This window comes from Thunnus thynnus, chromosome 1 (assembly GCF_963924715.1).
Source record: "Thunnus thynnus chromosome 1, fThuThy2.1, whole genome shotgun sequence".
NCBI classification, from domain to species: domain Eukaryota; kingdom Metazoa; phylum Chordata; class Actinopteri; order Scombriformes; family Scombridae; genus Thunnus; species Thunnus thynnus.
Genome location: NC_089517.1, coordinates 29,027,487 through 29,044,263, shown reverse-complemented (window position 1 = coordinate 29,044,263; position 16,777 = coordinate 29,027,487). Strand labels below are relative to the sequence as shown.

Sequence of the window (16,777 nt, the reverse complement as noted above, 5' to 3'; positions counted from 1 at the left end):
GCTATTTCCATAAAGCACTTACCGCACTGTCACTCCGGCACCATTTGAATTGTCATCTCATTTAGAAATAAATCGAATGGGACGATAGCATCATTTACACATTCATTAATGCTTTACAGATTGCAGATATTGATGCAAATTTCGCCAGCAAGCTTCACAAATACACCGAGCGGACTCGACCACCGTTATTAAGGTTGGAGGTGGAGCTTGAGGCAGACCTGCTTAGCTCTCGCTGCTCTGTGTGCTTGCCTTCGCCCGCAAAGATCGCCTGATATGGGGAGAAATGACTGAACAAGGCCCCCGTTGAGGAAGTGAGATGATAACGTTGCGGCGCCTCGACTACAACATTTGTCTTGTTTCGTGCTTCCCAGGACTGCCATGCCGCTACAGCGAGTATTCGCCCTGCCGAGACAACAGTCTCTGCTCCTGCCTGCGGTCATCAACCCGTTTGTTCAAGACACAAAACTAACCAAAGCTGCTGTTATTAAAGTGAGTATGACGTCTGAGTTCAATGATCATGACTATAGACAAGGCGAGCTCTTCAGGAATAATCATCGCTTTCTGCATCACACAGTGTTTCATATCTGATGTGTGAGATTACACACACAGGCTGCAGGGTAACCAGGGCCTAATCTTCTCCAACTAGGCTTTGACAATCGGCTTGTAAAGCTGCGTTACATGCAGCACAAACAATGAGCTGTTGTGTGCCCTCTCTAAAGCTGTCCAGTGATGTGGATTTCCAGACTCGTGCATATTTTTGTGAAGTGTAAAGTGGGTTATTTTCTGACAGCAGTCTTTTCTCCACATACAGGCCTACTGATAACTTATTTGTGTGTCCCCCTCTATGCAGTGTGTCCTCATGGGAATCTTCCTGGTCCCTCTTCGCGCCATCCTTATATCCCTGGTTCTCATGGTGACATGGCCTGTAGCTGTCATAATAACCTTCAAGCATCCTCTGAAAGGAGCTGTTGAGCCAATGACAGGCTGGAGACGGTAACTAGGATACAAACACTATCTCACTGCAACAAAGCCTCCCATTGAGCTCCTATGTCTCACCAGTTTACAGACTGGCATGCCTTTTAGATAGCAAACTCACTTATTAATCATTAGAAAGCTTAAATCACTTCAAATGTATTGCCAAGTGGTGTATCTTTCTTGCTCTGCGTTTTTGACATCGGTTTTGTTTACATGCATGGAAAATTCAGTTCTATAACTTGCTTGTGCAAGTAACTTGAGTTTGGCCCGATGCATACATAGAGTGTCAGAAACCTACCTTCACATTGTTTGCATTCTTCTTCATGTGCCGTGTTATGCAAACAGTGTTTTGCAAAGCAATTGCACCTACAAAGAGGGAGTTGTGCTACTTTTGCAAGTGACCTATCCCATTTTGTGCCTAAAAGCATAGCTATTAGAAAGACATAGAAATATATTAAGATTTAATGCAGATATAAATTTAGTTTCACATTACAGGATACAACAGAAAATTTTGCCAAAGCAAGAAGTAGCAGAGGCGGTTGTGTTCCTGGATTCATAAACTAGACAGGAACATACAACCAAGGCAGCATATTCTCAAAATAATAGTCTCTGACATGACTTGAAGAATGTGCAGCTACTTGCACTTTTGTCGAATCATGCTTCTCTAGATTGTATCTGTACCACAAGCGTTATTTCAGCTCAGTTCCCCTCAGTGCTCAGAAAGGAAAGAGTCAGCGTGCTTTAATAAAAGGAACTGAGAAGAAGATTTATGTCTGTATTGTATAAATAGCAACCAATTTTTTGATCTTCTAACGTTGTTATTATCTGAAGGAATTGAAATAGATCATATGATTGGGCAAACTAGTGTATATCTATCTGCAAATTAATTTTAAGGTACTTCCATATGATATCCATATGATAACTTACAACTAATACACAAATGTAAAATTGCCAGTGGTGGGATTGTAGTTTTGTTCCTGTGAGTAACAAACAGGCTGCAGCATTTTAAAATGTTCAGTTGGGCAGATATTAGGTGTTGCAGAAACACACACAGTGCACAGTTCTGCAGCTAACAGGAACATTGTGACCTTTGACCACAGCTTTTTATATGATTGTGATCAAATGTGGTGTAGGTGACAAACGAAACAGAAAGCTGATCTTTTCATATTCTAACTTAGCCATCTATTGCCTTGCTAGTAACAGGCTCAGATATTGGCAAGGTGGTTAAAGAACTCATGACTTAAAAAGCTTAGTTTCTACTACGAAAGGACAAGATTAGTAAATAGTTGTGTTTCACAATTTTAATAGTGTTTAATAGTTACCATTTTAAGCTCCATTATGTAATATGTATGATGTTAACAATGAATCATATTACTTCCTGTAATGTGAGAGACTTTTGGATCCGTTATAATCAACACCCAACTTTGTAGACTCAGTTACAATCACTTTCAGCTCCTTGTTTTTGGTTTACCCAACTGTATTCATTGAGTCCCAACAGCTCTTACCAAGCCCCCTCAGTTAAAGTGTGGGCAGTTGTCAGTTTACAAGTTGTGAGCCAAAAGGCAGAGTAAATGAGTTGCTGGGGAAGACATTTTTCTCAGGACCATAACAGGTCTAAAAAAACAGCAAATTATGGACTGAAGGTAGACAAGTGGTGAGAAACGGAACCCCAAATAAAAGCCTATTTGGCTGTATGCTGTCTGCATATTTAAGTGTCAATATGTTAACCATGATAACCTGATCTGTTGATAGGGTGTTGTTGGTGTTTTGTGTGTGTGTGTTGGAAGCAAAGCTGCACCATAAAGCAGAGAGCTTTAAATTTTCAAAGGTTTGCATACTCAGGAAAAGTTAAAAATTCTACATTACTGTTCGTCACATTGTGCCTCAATCTGTATAATGATTTCTTGCCGCCCTTTCTTTAGAATATGAGGAAGTGAGTGGTGGAAGTCAACTTCTTTGTAATGCTATGGTTACAGGAAAAGTACAAAATTGTGCAACTATTACTAAAAACACTGTAATTCTTAAAAGAAGAAAAATAAACCGCTGATGTTTCAACTACAATCGCGTAACAGCATAGCAGTAATGCCTAACGAGGAAAATCATAGAAACATGCTGGAGCATCTATTTGACACTTCAACTTCATACCTTTCACTACTCTAAGTGAACACATTTTTAACATGGCTTATTCCAGTGTGAAACAAAGCGTGCATTACTGTCCAAGATACACATTTATGTTTCTGTTACATAATCTCCTAAATCTGATCATTTAAAAGATTGTGGTCATTCCCAGGTTTATGTGTCAGAGGGTGATGGCTGCCTTGGGGAGGACCTACTACTTCTGCATGGGCTTCAGAGTGGTGATCAAGGGCAAACAAGTCAGCAGCAGTGAGGCTCCCATCCTCGCTGTGGCCCCCCACTCCACCTTTTTTGATGGGATTGTGTGCATTGTAGCAGGCCTTCCCTCCACTGTCTCCCGCGTCGAGAACCTGGCTACACCCATCTTTGGCAGTGAGACACTTTCCATTTTGCTCTGTTGTTTCAGGAAAGTGGGTGTTTTGGGAGGAGGAGGGGGGTTTCTGGTTCTCACAACTTCCAGTATGTGTGAGAGCTTACAAAAGTATTTACATGTCTGTCATATAGTTAATCTCTTTAATCTGTTTATCTTCACCTGACTTTGCAATTTCACAACCCTCCATGTAAAGTGTTCTTAGTTACATAGCGCTTGTGAGATTTGTCATTCAAAGTCATTATCAAGTAGGATATTATTCAGTTCAACACTTGCAACATCCTGCTGACACAGACCTTTGTCAAGCAGACATCATAACTAACCTTAAAAAACCTGCTTTGTGAAGAAAGAGTGTGGTGTCTTGATACATATAATTGATTCCATCCTTCTTATTGATACTAGTGACACCACAGAACTATTAAGTGCTACTGCTAATGATATCAGTAAGTGACCATTCATGAGTATATGGCCCTGCCATATACTCTGTGATGCTAACAAAGCATCATATGTTCCTCTTCTTAATGTGTGCATTGATATTTGTGTTTTGCCCTCTCTGCAGGGTTTGTGCGCTGTCTGCAGCCAGTGCTGGTGTCCAGAAAGGACCCAGACTCCAGGAAGAATACAATCCAAGAGATTGACAGCAGAGCCAAGTCAGGAGGCCACTGGCCACAGGTGTGTCACAACGCACAAGAACCCAGCTCCAGGAGCAAATATACCCTAACCTAATATTACCCTTGTGTTAGCGAAAGATATAGTTGCAGAGAAAAACCCATAAGCAGAAACTCAGGATGTTGGTTTGGTTTCTTCATTTCCTTTGTTAGTTTGAGTTGCCCACATTTTATAATTACGATTCTGTCAGAGTATCTGCCAAAATACAGTGCACATCAACACAAATAAAAGTACTATTATTTCAGAAACTCACTGCAGTAGTTACAGTAGAATTTCTTTAACTACTTAATAGAAATTATACATCATATGATTTTAACATTAACTAATGATGTTTTGTTCTTCAGGTTCTGATATTTCCAGAGGGAACGTGTACAAATCGCTCATGTCTTATCACTTTCAAACAAGGTAAGATATAAAATTTAAACATATTTTTTAATGTTCTTTTGCAAGAAAATATGCTAAATACAAGGAAAGATATAACAGACAAAAGAGAATACAAATCAACAAGCAAAATTAAAATACTACTTCTGCTTATAATAATAATAATGATAATAATAAAAAATATGAATAACAATAATTTCAACTAATATGTCCATAATTTGCTAATAACATGTTTACCACTTCATATCATTCAGAAAGGCCACACAACAGATGGAACCCTTGATCACACATTAATTACAGTTTTAATTCATGTGCTTGGTGATTTGACTTGTTGTCAACTTACACTCCAAACTGGTTTTGAGAGAGGTGGGAGAATAAGGCTGTCATCTACAACTACTCAGCTCTGAATCACTTGTACTTATTTTTGTTTCCACCTTGTCCATTACCTTCCTAGGTGCCTTCATCCCAGGGGTTCCTGTGCAGCCTGTAATAATGAGATATCCCAACAAACTGGTGAGTGACTGTGAATGTAATTTAACATTAATATATATCACCGCACTTCCAAAAGGAAAACTGCATGAGTTGTCAGTAAGCCAGGTATTGTTTTCATTGTTCTATGATGTTTCCCATTTCAGTTCTTATTAAGCTGTCTGGTTGAACTGTTCACAGGCTTTTGAGTGCAATCAGACACTAGAAACTTGGCTGTATCACACAACTACCAAACTAATATGTATCCTATCCCAGTGTTTATGTTTTATGAAGCTTTGTGCAATCTCTTCTTTTTTTCCTCTAGGATACTGTGACTTGGACTTGGCAAGGTTACAGCTCGTAAGTGGGCTTTGCACAGAAGTGGGAGATTTCTTATGTTTAACAGACAGTTTGCATGTTTGGTGAAGGGGGTGTCTGCTGCTGTTTATTCCTAGACATTAACCAGTAGGATAAGACTTATTGCAACAACTTTTGGTACTATTGAAGAAGGTATAAAGTATGTAACTGACTGTGTTTTTTATTGTATTATCTGCAGGAAGACACTGCTGCTTCTCACTCTCTGCCAGCTGTACACCACGGTAGAGATAGAGGTAACAGAATTTCCGCCTTCACTGAGTGTGTATGCATCCATATATAGTAGCTACAATGCTGTAAAGATTTTTTTTTACTTTTAGATATTACATACATGCATTAATGGGTGCACAACATTAATGCAAACATGTGAAAGCATTGAAATTTAAAAAGCATTTTTATATTTTTCTTAGATTGATAAATCATTAATGTGTATTTCAGCATCTATACATGGCAGTTTGTTTAAGAGAAGATTTGATAACTTTTGTGCAGCTTTACTGGTAATATTTGTGCCATTCTCTGCAGTTGAGTTAAATCAGAGATACTATATCACGTAAAGGCTGAGATGTGTTATCTGTAGAAAGGACTTTGACTTCTATGCAAAGGTTTACTTTCTACGTGACCTTGCATGTGACCTCTTTTCATGTGTTTGCTGTTTTTCAGTTCCTGCCACCTCATACACCCACAGAGGAGGAGAAGAAAAGTCCGGCTCTGCTTGCGAGCAGAGTGAGAGACATTATGGCCCAGTAAGTGTCCTCTGTGTGTTGCTCAAGCCCACAACAGAAAAAAAGTGTAATAAAAAATAATTTGTGCTCATATTATTAATAATACAGTGTAAAACAAATAAGGAGTATGATTAAGTTGATAAGAAATCAAACGAGTATTGAGAGCATGATGTTAAAGATTAATAAAAATATCAATATATCATGACCACAATTAAAATTAAACCAATAATTCTTGACTGACATTACATCTACATTGTTATCCAGGCCGTCTGGTCTTTACAATCCTCTGATCTATCCGACCTTTGCTTGAAACTGTGTGTATGTAGGGCGTTGGGTGTTCCAGTCACAGACCACACCTATGAAGACTGCCGTCTGATGATCTCAGCCGGGGAGCTAACACTGCCCATGGAGGCCGGCCTGGTTGAGTTTACCAAAATAAGTCGAAAACTGAAGTAAGAACTTCACGCTAAGGACTGCATCACACTCTTGACTGTGAACTTGTCATGTTGAGAGTGTTTTTTTTTTCTGCTTAGGTGCGACTGGTATAGTAGCGTTCCTCTTAGCATATCAGTTTTGTCAGTGCAGTATATAAACTGTTAATCTACTCACAAAAGAACTGCAATTTATTTTGAGAGCAGTTATGTGTCATGGGAAGTTGTCGTTTATCATAACGCCTCAGTACTACGTGAACGAGAGTTGAGATCTTGACTTTGACCTGGCTCCATTTTGAACTAACCTCATGTCACCAACACACACCACAACTTCCTCCTCGTGCTCTGCTCATTCTCCCTCAGTCTGAAGTGGGACAATGTCAGGAAGGAACTGGAGGGCTTTGCATCCATGGCCGGCTCCTGTAAGGGAGGACGTATCACCATTGAGGAGTTTGCCGGATTCCTGAAGCTCCCTGTCAGCCCACCCCTTAGGGAGCTGTTTGCACTCTTTGACAGGGTAAGAGAATTTCATATAAATCAAGTACGCTGTTGTCCAGATAACATATTGCCCTACAAATTCCCCAGACTCCTTTTGACATTCAAAACTGTTGATACTAGACAAGAGTCTGTATTTATAGACTGTGAAGGGCAGACCATCATCTTAATAATCTGTGCATTTACAAACTGAAGTTTCTTTGTTGTGTTTTTCTGTCTAGAATGGAGATGGCACCATAGATTTCAGAGAGTATGTTATCGGAGTGACCATCTTGTGTCGGCCAGCAAACACTGAAGATGTTCTTCGGATGGCGTTCCAGGTTGGACAGAAATATTCTGACATTGCTGTGCTCCTAATAGGTCCTGAAGAATATGTAGTACTTTATTTGAATATACACTGAATACAGATACACAGAAATTTCTATGGTAGTATCCACTCTAATGGATCACCCAAGCTAGTAGCTAGCTCGACTTGCCTATGTACACAACCTCAATCCTTCAATGTGTCTATTCATCACTGTATCAAGAATGGTAATCGACAATGGTGATTCCATTGCATCATGACTTTCCTGCTTCCTGTTTTTCCTACTGTTTTTTTAGTGATGTGTTTTTTCTGACTGGATTTTATTGCTCCATTCTTTATAAACTTTAGTTGAATCAGATGTTTTTTTAAAGGCTGGAACTAGAACATGCGACACATTTTGTGCATATATGTACAGCATACACGTAAAATAGAAAAACAACAAAATATAAAAAGTAATCATCAATAATAATTTAAAAAATAATCAAAAAGCATCAAAGCTACACAACCCAGCTCTGCATGTAGTTGATATGAGAGCATAACAGACAGCTGGTCAGAGCTGTGGCAGGACTGTAGGGAAGAACAGAGGCAGCATTCAGAGAGTCTTGGATAATGTCAAGTTAACAATGTGTGTCTGTTGTGGAGAGCATAGAAGACTTTAAGTCATTTTTCTGGCCATAAGGTCAAATGTGGTTTCAGACAAACAGTTCTGCTGTTTATATATTTTGACTGAAAAGTTATTGTTCAACTAATTTAGGATAAACTGTGCAGCAGCAAAACTTAATTTCCCTCTTTTATGTTTGGTTTCACAACCACGTACCAATTTTCACACTTTATATAACCTTTTTTTTTTCTGAACATGCAAAAACATGAAAGTGAAATTCATATTTTCTCCCTTTTTGTCCCCTCTCATGCAGCTGTTTGACATAGATGAGGATGAGAAAATCACCCGAGAGGAGTTTACGGCTCTGCTGCGCTCCGCTCTGGGTGTGTCAGATCTAAACATGGCCAAGCTCTTCAAGGAAATTGATGCTGACGGCTCTGGTTTCATCACCTTCAGTGAGTCGACTGTTTTAGGCTCATAAAGGCATAGACTAGGGGTGTAAACAAATAAAATGCTGTGCAGATATGCACTGATAATAATCTCTGAATAGATCATCATCAACATATGTCCAGGGAACACGGTTGAAAAACAGCCTCTTGGCTAACTCTGGTGCATTTACAGCAATGTTTATTAATGTGCCCTGTTGCTGTCAAATAACTCAGTAAATAACAATACAAGTAAATAAAAAATAACACACGATTTACACAATTCACCACAAATGTAACCTCCATTTCTTGTCAGGGTCATAACTCAATCAAATCTAAACAGACATCATATAGTGGCATCTCCGTCGTCCATCAAGGAAGCATGATGCAGGTTTGCCAAAATGTAAACAAACAGCTAAAAACAGGGTTCAGGTTCAATACTCATACAAATTTCAGAATTTTTTACCAGATTAGTTCTTCAGTGTGAAATAAAGCTGTCTGATAATCCACGTGTGTTATTATTTACATCATGATCAGAAACTGAAGCCTGGCACAAGACGGAAAACTGATGAGCTGAATTTAGGGACCGTCTCAAAACTGCATGCAAATGGGCCAAAGGAGCTTGTCAGATTTTCGTCAATAGCTTTCTCTTTTTTTTTTTTTCTTCATAGACACATCAGATCAAGTTTACATTCATCTGGATTTCCTCCCATTATTATGTACACAATCTCCAGTTTTTAAAGAAAATCATGCAGTATGGCCCAGTGCATTTCTGACTTGTATTTCTCCACTAACTTCTCATACTAATTTCACTACTGATTGCCACACAGGTCACACAGCTTTTACTTTGACTCAGATATTTTTGTTGTGTAAACGGATACAGATAGTATCTTTGTTACACCCTTAGCCAAGATCCCCCCACATCCCCCACACCCTTTACTGTATGTATTACCAGCAGGTTTTATTTATTAATCAGTTTATTTTTTAAAATGTACATGGCTCTCCGCTTATATTATTGTCTACTTAACACTTACAATAATTATTAGAAGAATTTCTTGTGAATATGTGAAAGGCATACCATTTTTGTATTATAATGGCTTTTACTTCCTTCATTCGTGGCTGTACTGTATCCTAATGCTTTCCTGTCTCCCTGATATTCTTTAGCTGAATTTCAAGCCTTTGCTACGACCCACCCAGAGTATGCCAAGCTCTTCACCACCTACCTGGAGCTTCAGAGATACCAAGCGATCAAGGAGGCGAGTCCAGGGGATCTGGAATTGTCTGGTTGGACTAGCTCAGGGGATAAACAGGAAGAAAGCACTTCTGACAAGAAAGATGACTGAAGACAACGGTGAACTCTGCTCGACTGCACTGAAAGACAGAATACTGTATACACTGGATCGAGACGGAGGATGTAAGAGTGCCATCTGCCCTCCAACGACTTCTAGCAAATTCAAGTCATTTACCACAGCAGAGCCATATTATACATCATGTGCTTGCCTTTTTATACAGATTTTAGAGTGCTTCTATTTTCAATTTTTAGTGCCTTATAGAGATTTTAAAAAAAACAAGTTCCCCTTGCCACTGCACAAGAAATGTCTTATTGCAGACCTTTTCATCTGTAAAGTTTTGCATGTGTGTGTTTTTGTCACATGTTCATCAGAAAAAGCAAATGAAAAGTTAGTTGTAGGATAAAAAATATGCAAAAAAACCTTTGTCAGTGTTTTAATTAACTTTCTAAACCCTGCAAGACTTTTAGTCCTTGTGTCAGTGACAGTGTTTTATGATATATTTGATTTTTTCCCCAGAGCCTCACCATGTTTTTGACCCGGATACATTATTCTCCGTAGCCTGATTTTACCCTAGCTCAGACTTAGATGAACATGGCTACATCTACATCCCTTTTTTGTTTTTGTGGTTTTCTTTAAGTTAGTGGAAAAAATTGCCAAACCAACACCTTTTAAAATATAAGCAAAGAGCCCTTGTGCTTCCGTGTTGCCGTATAATTAGTGTAAAGTAAGCTTTATTAAGATCTATCCAATCTGGCAACCCACCGATGTTCTGTATTAAAGCTATGTCTACGAAGAGCATACATGCTGTGTATTACACTTTTTTCCAGTGCTCAGGGACACAGACCTTGTAAGACGGCTGTATAATTAGCCAGAGGTTTGCTTTGCATGTGTATCTATTTGCATTTCTACTGAAGATTTTTGTTGCTGAGACAGCAGAGCGTCTACACAGCTTTAAGTTTACTAAAGCAAATCAACCACTGAAAATAGGGCAATTTGTGAGCAAAAAGGCAACAGTGGTTCTTCACAACAGCATATTCCAGCGGGGTATGCTTTCAGATTAACTAGCGGCACTGTTATTTATTTAGTAGGGTGCATTACAATTATGTGATTTTTTTTTCTTTTTTTTTGTTAACACTGCAAAGTTTGCTTTTTAAAATAAAACAAGAATACAATTTTAACTAATGCCTAACTTGTGTTTTTATATTAACCACTGAGGAAACTTGTTATGACTTCTGTAGACTTTGTTTATAATGAGGTATAAATGCAATGAAGGGCCACTGCCATACCTCTCATTCTCTGAGCCACCACCAGGTGCCAGCAGTTACCTGTTACAGTTCTATTGTAATTTGTGTGTGTGGTTGTTTTTTTGTTTGTTTGTTCTTATGTATGCTTGTGAGTACCAGTTCACATTTTAGACATCTTGGCCTGTCCTTCGTTAAATTGTGGTTAAACTTAAATTGTGGGTGAAACAACAATGAAGTCTAAGGTAGTGAGGTTTTACGGTCTGGCTTGCTTTGTTAAGGGATGGGGTTGAAGAATGTGTGTATATATATATACTGTATATAATATATAACCCTGGAGAGCAATGATGTTTTTAACGGCAACAGCCACATAGGCAGCCATTCTGTATACAGTGAGGTTTTTTCTGGTTAAACATGTCTCCAAACATGAAACTGCTAACTAAAGCATTACTGGTGCAAAGCAAATATTTTACGTTGCTGCAAATGTTACATTTAATCATGACTGAACTCATGATAAAACACACAGTAAGATATGATATGGATGATCTCTGTTATCATCTTTATAGTCTCATACCAGCAGAAAATCTTAAACATAAACATTTAAAGAAATCTATCATTTGGTGTTCAAAGTACGGACAGCCTTAGCAATATCTTAAAGAAAATAATTGTGTTATCATGAATGATGTGCTATAATTGCTCGATCTGTCAGCATTGCAGTGAACATTGTGTGTGTTTTATTCCCTCATCTGGACTGTGTGTGACCCAACCTGTTTTAACTGTGAGGTGGAAATAATGAACTGATACAGTGCTTGTGCATTCACGTAACATTTTATCATTCATGTGAATGTTTGTTTTTATTGTCAGATCGAGTAAATTCTCCATCTATTCTGTCAATACAATTTCTGATACTATAATAGGGAATTTGTGTAAATCTGTACATTTACATCCAATAAACCTTTTATAGGATATTCCTTTTGTAAAAAATGAGTTTTCCATCTGCTTACTGGTCAAAATATATCTTGACAAAATATAAGTGCAGGGACCATGATCTGCTTATAGCTGCTCAACCCTGACAGGAGAATGTTTCATCTGTAAGGAGGCCATGATGCTAATACTAACCTAATATACTGTATGCAGTGATAAATACAGTATGTGAATGTGCTCACACACATGTACACACACACACACACACACGCACACACATAAAATGCAGTCTTGCTCCAAATGCACAGAGGAGGCTGAAATGAATGATGGAGAGCGGGTCGCTTCATTAAAAGCCCGCTGTTAGACAAATTGTGATTACCAGCTGTGATTTCCACCTTCAATTTGTTTTAACCTTTTCAAACGTACAGAGGCTCATTTCATTTTAATCAAAATTGATGAGATGGCATGGAATCAATTAAGTCACATTGTTGCCGCGCTTACAACAGTGTGACTCCTTCCTTACCCACAGCTCCTGCTCTCCTCTTTGGCCCCACACTCTCCATTCTCCCTCTTTCCTCTGCATGGCTGTTGTATATTGCTGTATCCATTTCAGCTTTGCCCGGGGGGTGATCCTGTCGCAGTAGATTGTGGGAGATACGTGTTGGTAATCTCATTTGGTCTCCTCAGGACCTGAGTGAGTGAGCAGCCTCTGTTTGTGGACCCAAGCTGGACACAGGCCTCATACGGATGGGGGACTCACTGTGCCAAGCTGGAAGGAAAGGTCAGAACCAACAGGCCTCGCTGTTAAATTGATGTGACACTACTGTGTGCCTCAATTTAAACAGGTAGCCCCGCTTTCTCAGGCAAAATGAGGACAAGTCCTGACAGAGTTCCGCGCTACAAGTTTAGATCCAGTCAGCCATGTTTTTCACAAACTTTGAGTATTAAACTAATCCATAGTGTTGATGGGTTTGACTTTTAGAGGTCAAATATGAATTCTAACAACTTTCTTACTTCATAGTAACCCAAAGTAATGCTCATGGCAATCGCATATGAACAAACATTTCTTTTCTTAGGATATTTTAGGAATGTTGCATAAGAGGAAAAATATACGTTATTTTTTCTTTATGTTCCTGTTGAATAGATCTTCCTGCTTGTAACAACAGGATACCTGAGTGTGTATATACACTCCTGTGACCCTTCCTTTGTCTGACATGAAGAACATGGATATGCAACACAGTGTGCATTAACAGTAGCCTACACATTGGAGAATTGCACATTAGTTGCTGGCTAGAACTACTGCATTAACCAAAATACAGTAAATTCTGGATAAGGGGAGGAAATTCACTCCTATACATCACACATGACTGGAACAGTGCCCTTGATAAGTAATGTGTATAATGTAAGCCATCTGATGCTAACACTGAATGAAATATTCAAACCTGCAATGTCATGTTTTTTATGGCTGCATCAATCATCCAAAGGAAGTATATATAATTTATACATATTTTCCTTTAAAAAGCATGAAACATTGGATATCTTGTCAAACTTTGGGATCTACAGTATGATTTATAGTAAAGTTCTCTGAATTTGCAGCATGATATGACTTTGTAGAGATGGACCTTCTGTTTTGTTCTGCTGCTCACAGAGCAAATATGGCCTCTGTCCAGGTGCTCAGTGCAAAGAGTTCATTTATCTCTTTAGGGTGTTTACTTCTATAGACACAGGCATGGTGTGATTTTTACACATTTTTTGTCACGTGACTCATGCAGTCTCACATGCACCCACACAACACACACATACATCTTGTACCACCCCTGGCAAGCTGTCTCCTTCAGCTCCTCAGGGAGTTCCTCCAAACCTCATTGTTACGTTTCCTTATCGCACCAGATGACACCTTGTTGATTTTCTCTCTCCTATTATTCTCTCAGGAAAGGGATTGTTCCTCATTTCCCCTGTGATGGTTTATAGGAACAGTGAAGGTCTTGGTGAGGGCAAAGTTTGGGGAACCGTATAAAACATCATTGATCCAACGCCGCTATCTGCAGCCCAGGTTTGTTTTCTTGCTCAATGTTTTGGGTGTTTCACATCTCTGTGTTTGATTCTTTTCCAGATGTTTTTTTGGAATGACAGGCAACAACTTTTCCTGTGAAATAGTCGCAGATGGGTCAGGTTGAGGTTGTGGAAAATGAGTCTTTAACATGTCAGTAAGATGGGCCAAATGAGGTGTGAAGGTGTTTATAGTTTCCACACATATTCAAACTCATACCTGTGAGACAAGACAAAAACACATTCAATCATTGTAACCAATGTTTCTCTTTTGACTTCTAGGAACCAATGGAAGAAATATATCATGTGTTATGGTGTTTATGACTGTGCAATAACATGTCTATTACACAAGAGAAAAAAAAGAGAAAATTCTGTCTCTTATGGGAGATGTAAGTTTAGTCTGAATCTAATCTTTAGACTGATTGTGAATCCTGCTGTGAGACTTGTCAATCAATCACAGCCTTTTTTTTTCTTCTTTTTTTCCAGGCGCTCTCACGGTACAAACAGCAATAATGCCAATCCTCCCTCTGTCAAGCCTCCCTTTTTGTGCCCCTTAATTACTACTCACCATTCAAACTCAACTTGTGTGTACCCACTATTGTTTTCTTCATTCACCAGTCTCTTGTAGACTGAAGGGGTGTGACCTTCTGAAAGATAAAACTCTTTGATATATAGATGAAGGAGATTGCCAAACAAAACAGGTTATTATTTCACTCATTTTGAGGATTCTAACAGATTTGTGTTGGTGTGTGGTGAAGCACAAGATGAGGTGCTGCTACATAGCTGACTTTCCTGGCCTTCATCTTCTGGTGCCAAACATACAGTAAGTCACTTTTTCCAGATGTGCTGTGTGCTGCTGTGAAAAGTCATTCTCTAAGACTGGACATTTGTCTCACAGACTACTTTTTTCTCACTGAAGGAATACAGCATGCAGGGAATAAGAATTAACATTGCTGAGGTGCTTAAATCTTTGCAGATACTAAAGCCCAGAGAGAGAAGCTTAAAGACACTCTGCCTTTCATGAGGCATGGAGAGATTTAAACCAGAGAGCTTTAATGGGGTGCAGAACAAAACAAACCCCACTCAATGCTAATTCCATGACCTGATTACCATGTGGTAATGACCTGGTACTTTAAGTCTATGAAATGCACATTTTTTTCATTTGTGAGACAAAGGTCAATGATGTCAGAATGTCACCCTAAAACCCTGGCTCTTACACACTACACAGTCTGGCAAGTCTCTGTTATATTGTGTCATAAAACATCTGATAAATGGCTTAGTCATTCTTTTCCGCACAATGGACTTAAGATGTTTTTTATGATGTAAGGTTGACACTAATAGCGGAATTAACAGGCACTACTGGGACTGAAACTGTGAGGTCAACTAAATACTCAGAGCAGATGGGTGAAAGGTCATGACAGGGTGTGTGTGCACGACGTAATGTAAATTAGTTTGAACATGTTTGTGCACATCTACGTACGTAAGTGCACAGTGAGTGCAGAGGCAAAACGACAGAAAGAAACAGAAATACAAATGTTTGATGTGACCCAAACCGGATACTCGGGTTAAATCTGGAGGGTCATACTGTGACTACTGAGAGGCTGCGTCTTGTTTCATTAGCTTCTCGTCACTAAGGTCAACACAGGAGAACCCAAACCTTAACAGAAAGAGAGAGAAGAACAGGGGAAGTCTAAAGAATTGTATGTTGCAAGAAAAGGGGATCCAGGATGATCGAGGTAAAAGGTGAAGGATGATATCATTTTGCCTTGAGCAGTCCTGTGCATTTCAACAACTAAAGCATAATGGTCAAGGTTACAGGATCAATTCTCATTGGATGTTTTCCTTGCGGAATATACAGTATGCACCTACACACCTGTAAGTTGTTTCCGAGGGAGAGGTTCAATCAAATTCCATATGCTACTGTATATGTATATATCATTACTTGTGCCCTAAAACATGCAAGAGCCCAAAAGTTGAATGTACAACGTACATTATCATGGTGTTATGACAACACAAAAACTTTGGTTATTGGTTACTCTTGGCTTGTGAGGTGATCAGAGTAAGCATATTTAAATTTACCTGACAATACAAAACAAAGTGCATAAGAATAGAACTAATTCAAGAGAAAACAACAGTAATAACACATTATTCTTCCTTGTTACCTGGTCCTTTGCTTTACCATCACTTCAGTTATTCAATCTTCACAAACAAAACGCCCAAAACCAGCCCTATTAGGGTTTTATAAAACAAGCACTGGAGAGCAAAGAGGACATTCATTGACTTTAATGGGATGAACTGATCAACCATATCTAATAGAAATCATTGCCCCTGGCAAAAGCTGCTGTGGAATTGAATTACACATGGAACACAATGCTTTTACGGCTTCTTAGAAAACTGTAATTCAATCTGTTTAGTACAGAGGAGAAACAGATAAAGTCCAAATCAAAACATTAAAAAAGTTTTGTTGTATGTGAAATTCGTGTACTAACATGAAGCTTAAGGTAAAGTGATTTTAAGCCTCTTGTAAAATGTTAAATTCGAGCACCAATGTGATACCCAGACATCTCCTGTCTTTTCACTCTTGACATGCGAAAACTTCTTTGGCACATAAATGCGCACGTTCATAGTTTATAAAGTTTACACCAAGGTATTCTGAACAAAATATCTGATTTATTGAAAAGTTAAGTCCATGTCCATATTTCCACTCTATAAAGATTTATCTTAATACCACTGTGTTCCCGGCTGTTTGTTGCGCTGTGACGTTAGGAGCAGATGCACAAGTTTATGGGAACTTTAGCTCAGACAAAAAGCGATCATGCCAAGTCAACATCAAACTGGAGAGAAAGTGTTCAATTATAAAATATCACGTGGAAGAGAGAGAGGAAACCGATTTAAAAGCTCGCATTTTATATCGTCTCT

General features: G+C 38.8%; 1 protein-coding gene across 1 annotated transcript; it reads left to right on the top strand.

The window, feature by feature from the left end:
* Positions 1-180: 180 nt before the first annotated feature.
* Positions 181-10,822, top strand: lpcat2 (lysophosphatidylcholine acyltransferase 2). The gene is made up of 14 exons (XM_067594721.1): positions 181-489; positions 851-993; positions 3,266-3,483; positions 4,041-4,153; positions 4,495-4,555; positions 4,986-5,044; positions 5,325-5,359; positions 5,556-5,610; positions 6,035-6,117; positions 6,423-6,548; positions 6,891-7,044; positions 7,244-7,342; positions 8,241-8,382; positions 9,517-10,822. The coding sequence occupies exons 1-14, from the start codon at positions 379-381 to the stop codon at positions 9,693-9,695; spliced, it is 1,578 nt and encodes a 525-aa protein (XP_067450822.1). The 5' UTR covers positions 181-378; the 3' UTR covers positions 9,696-10,822.
* Positions 10,823-16,777: the final 5,955 nt, after the last annotated feature.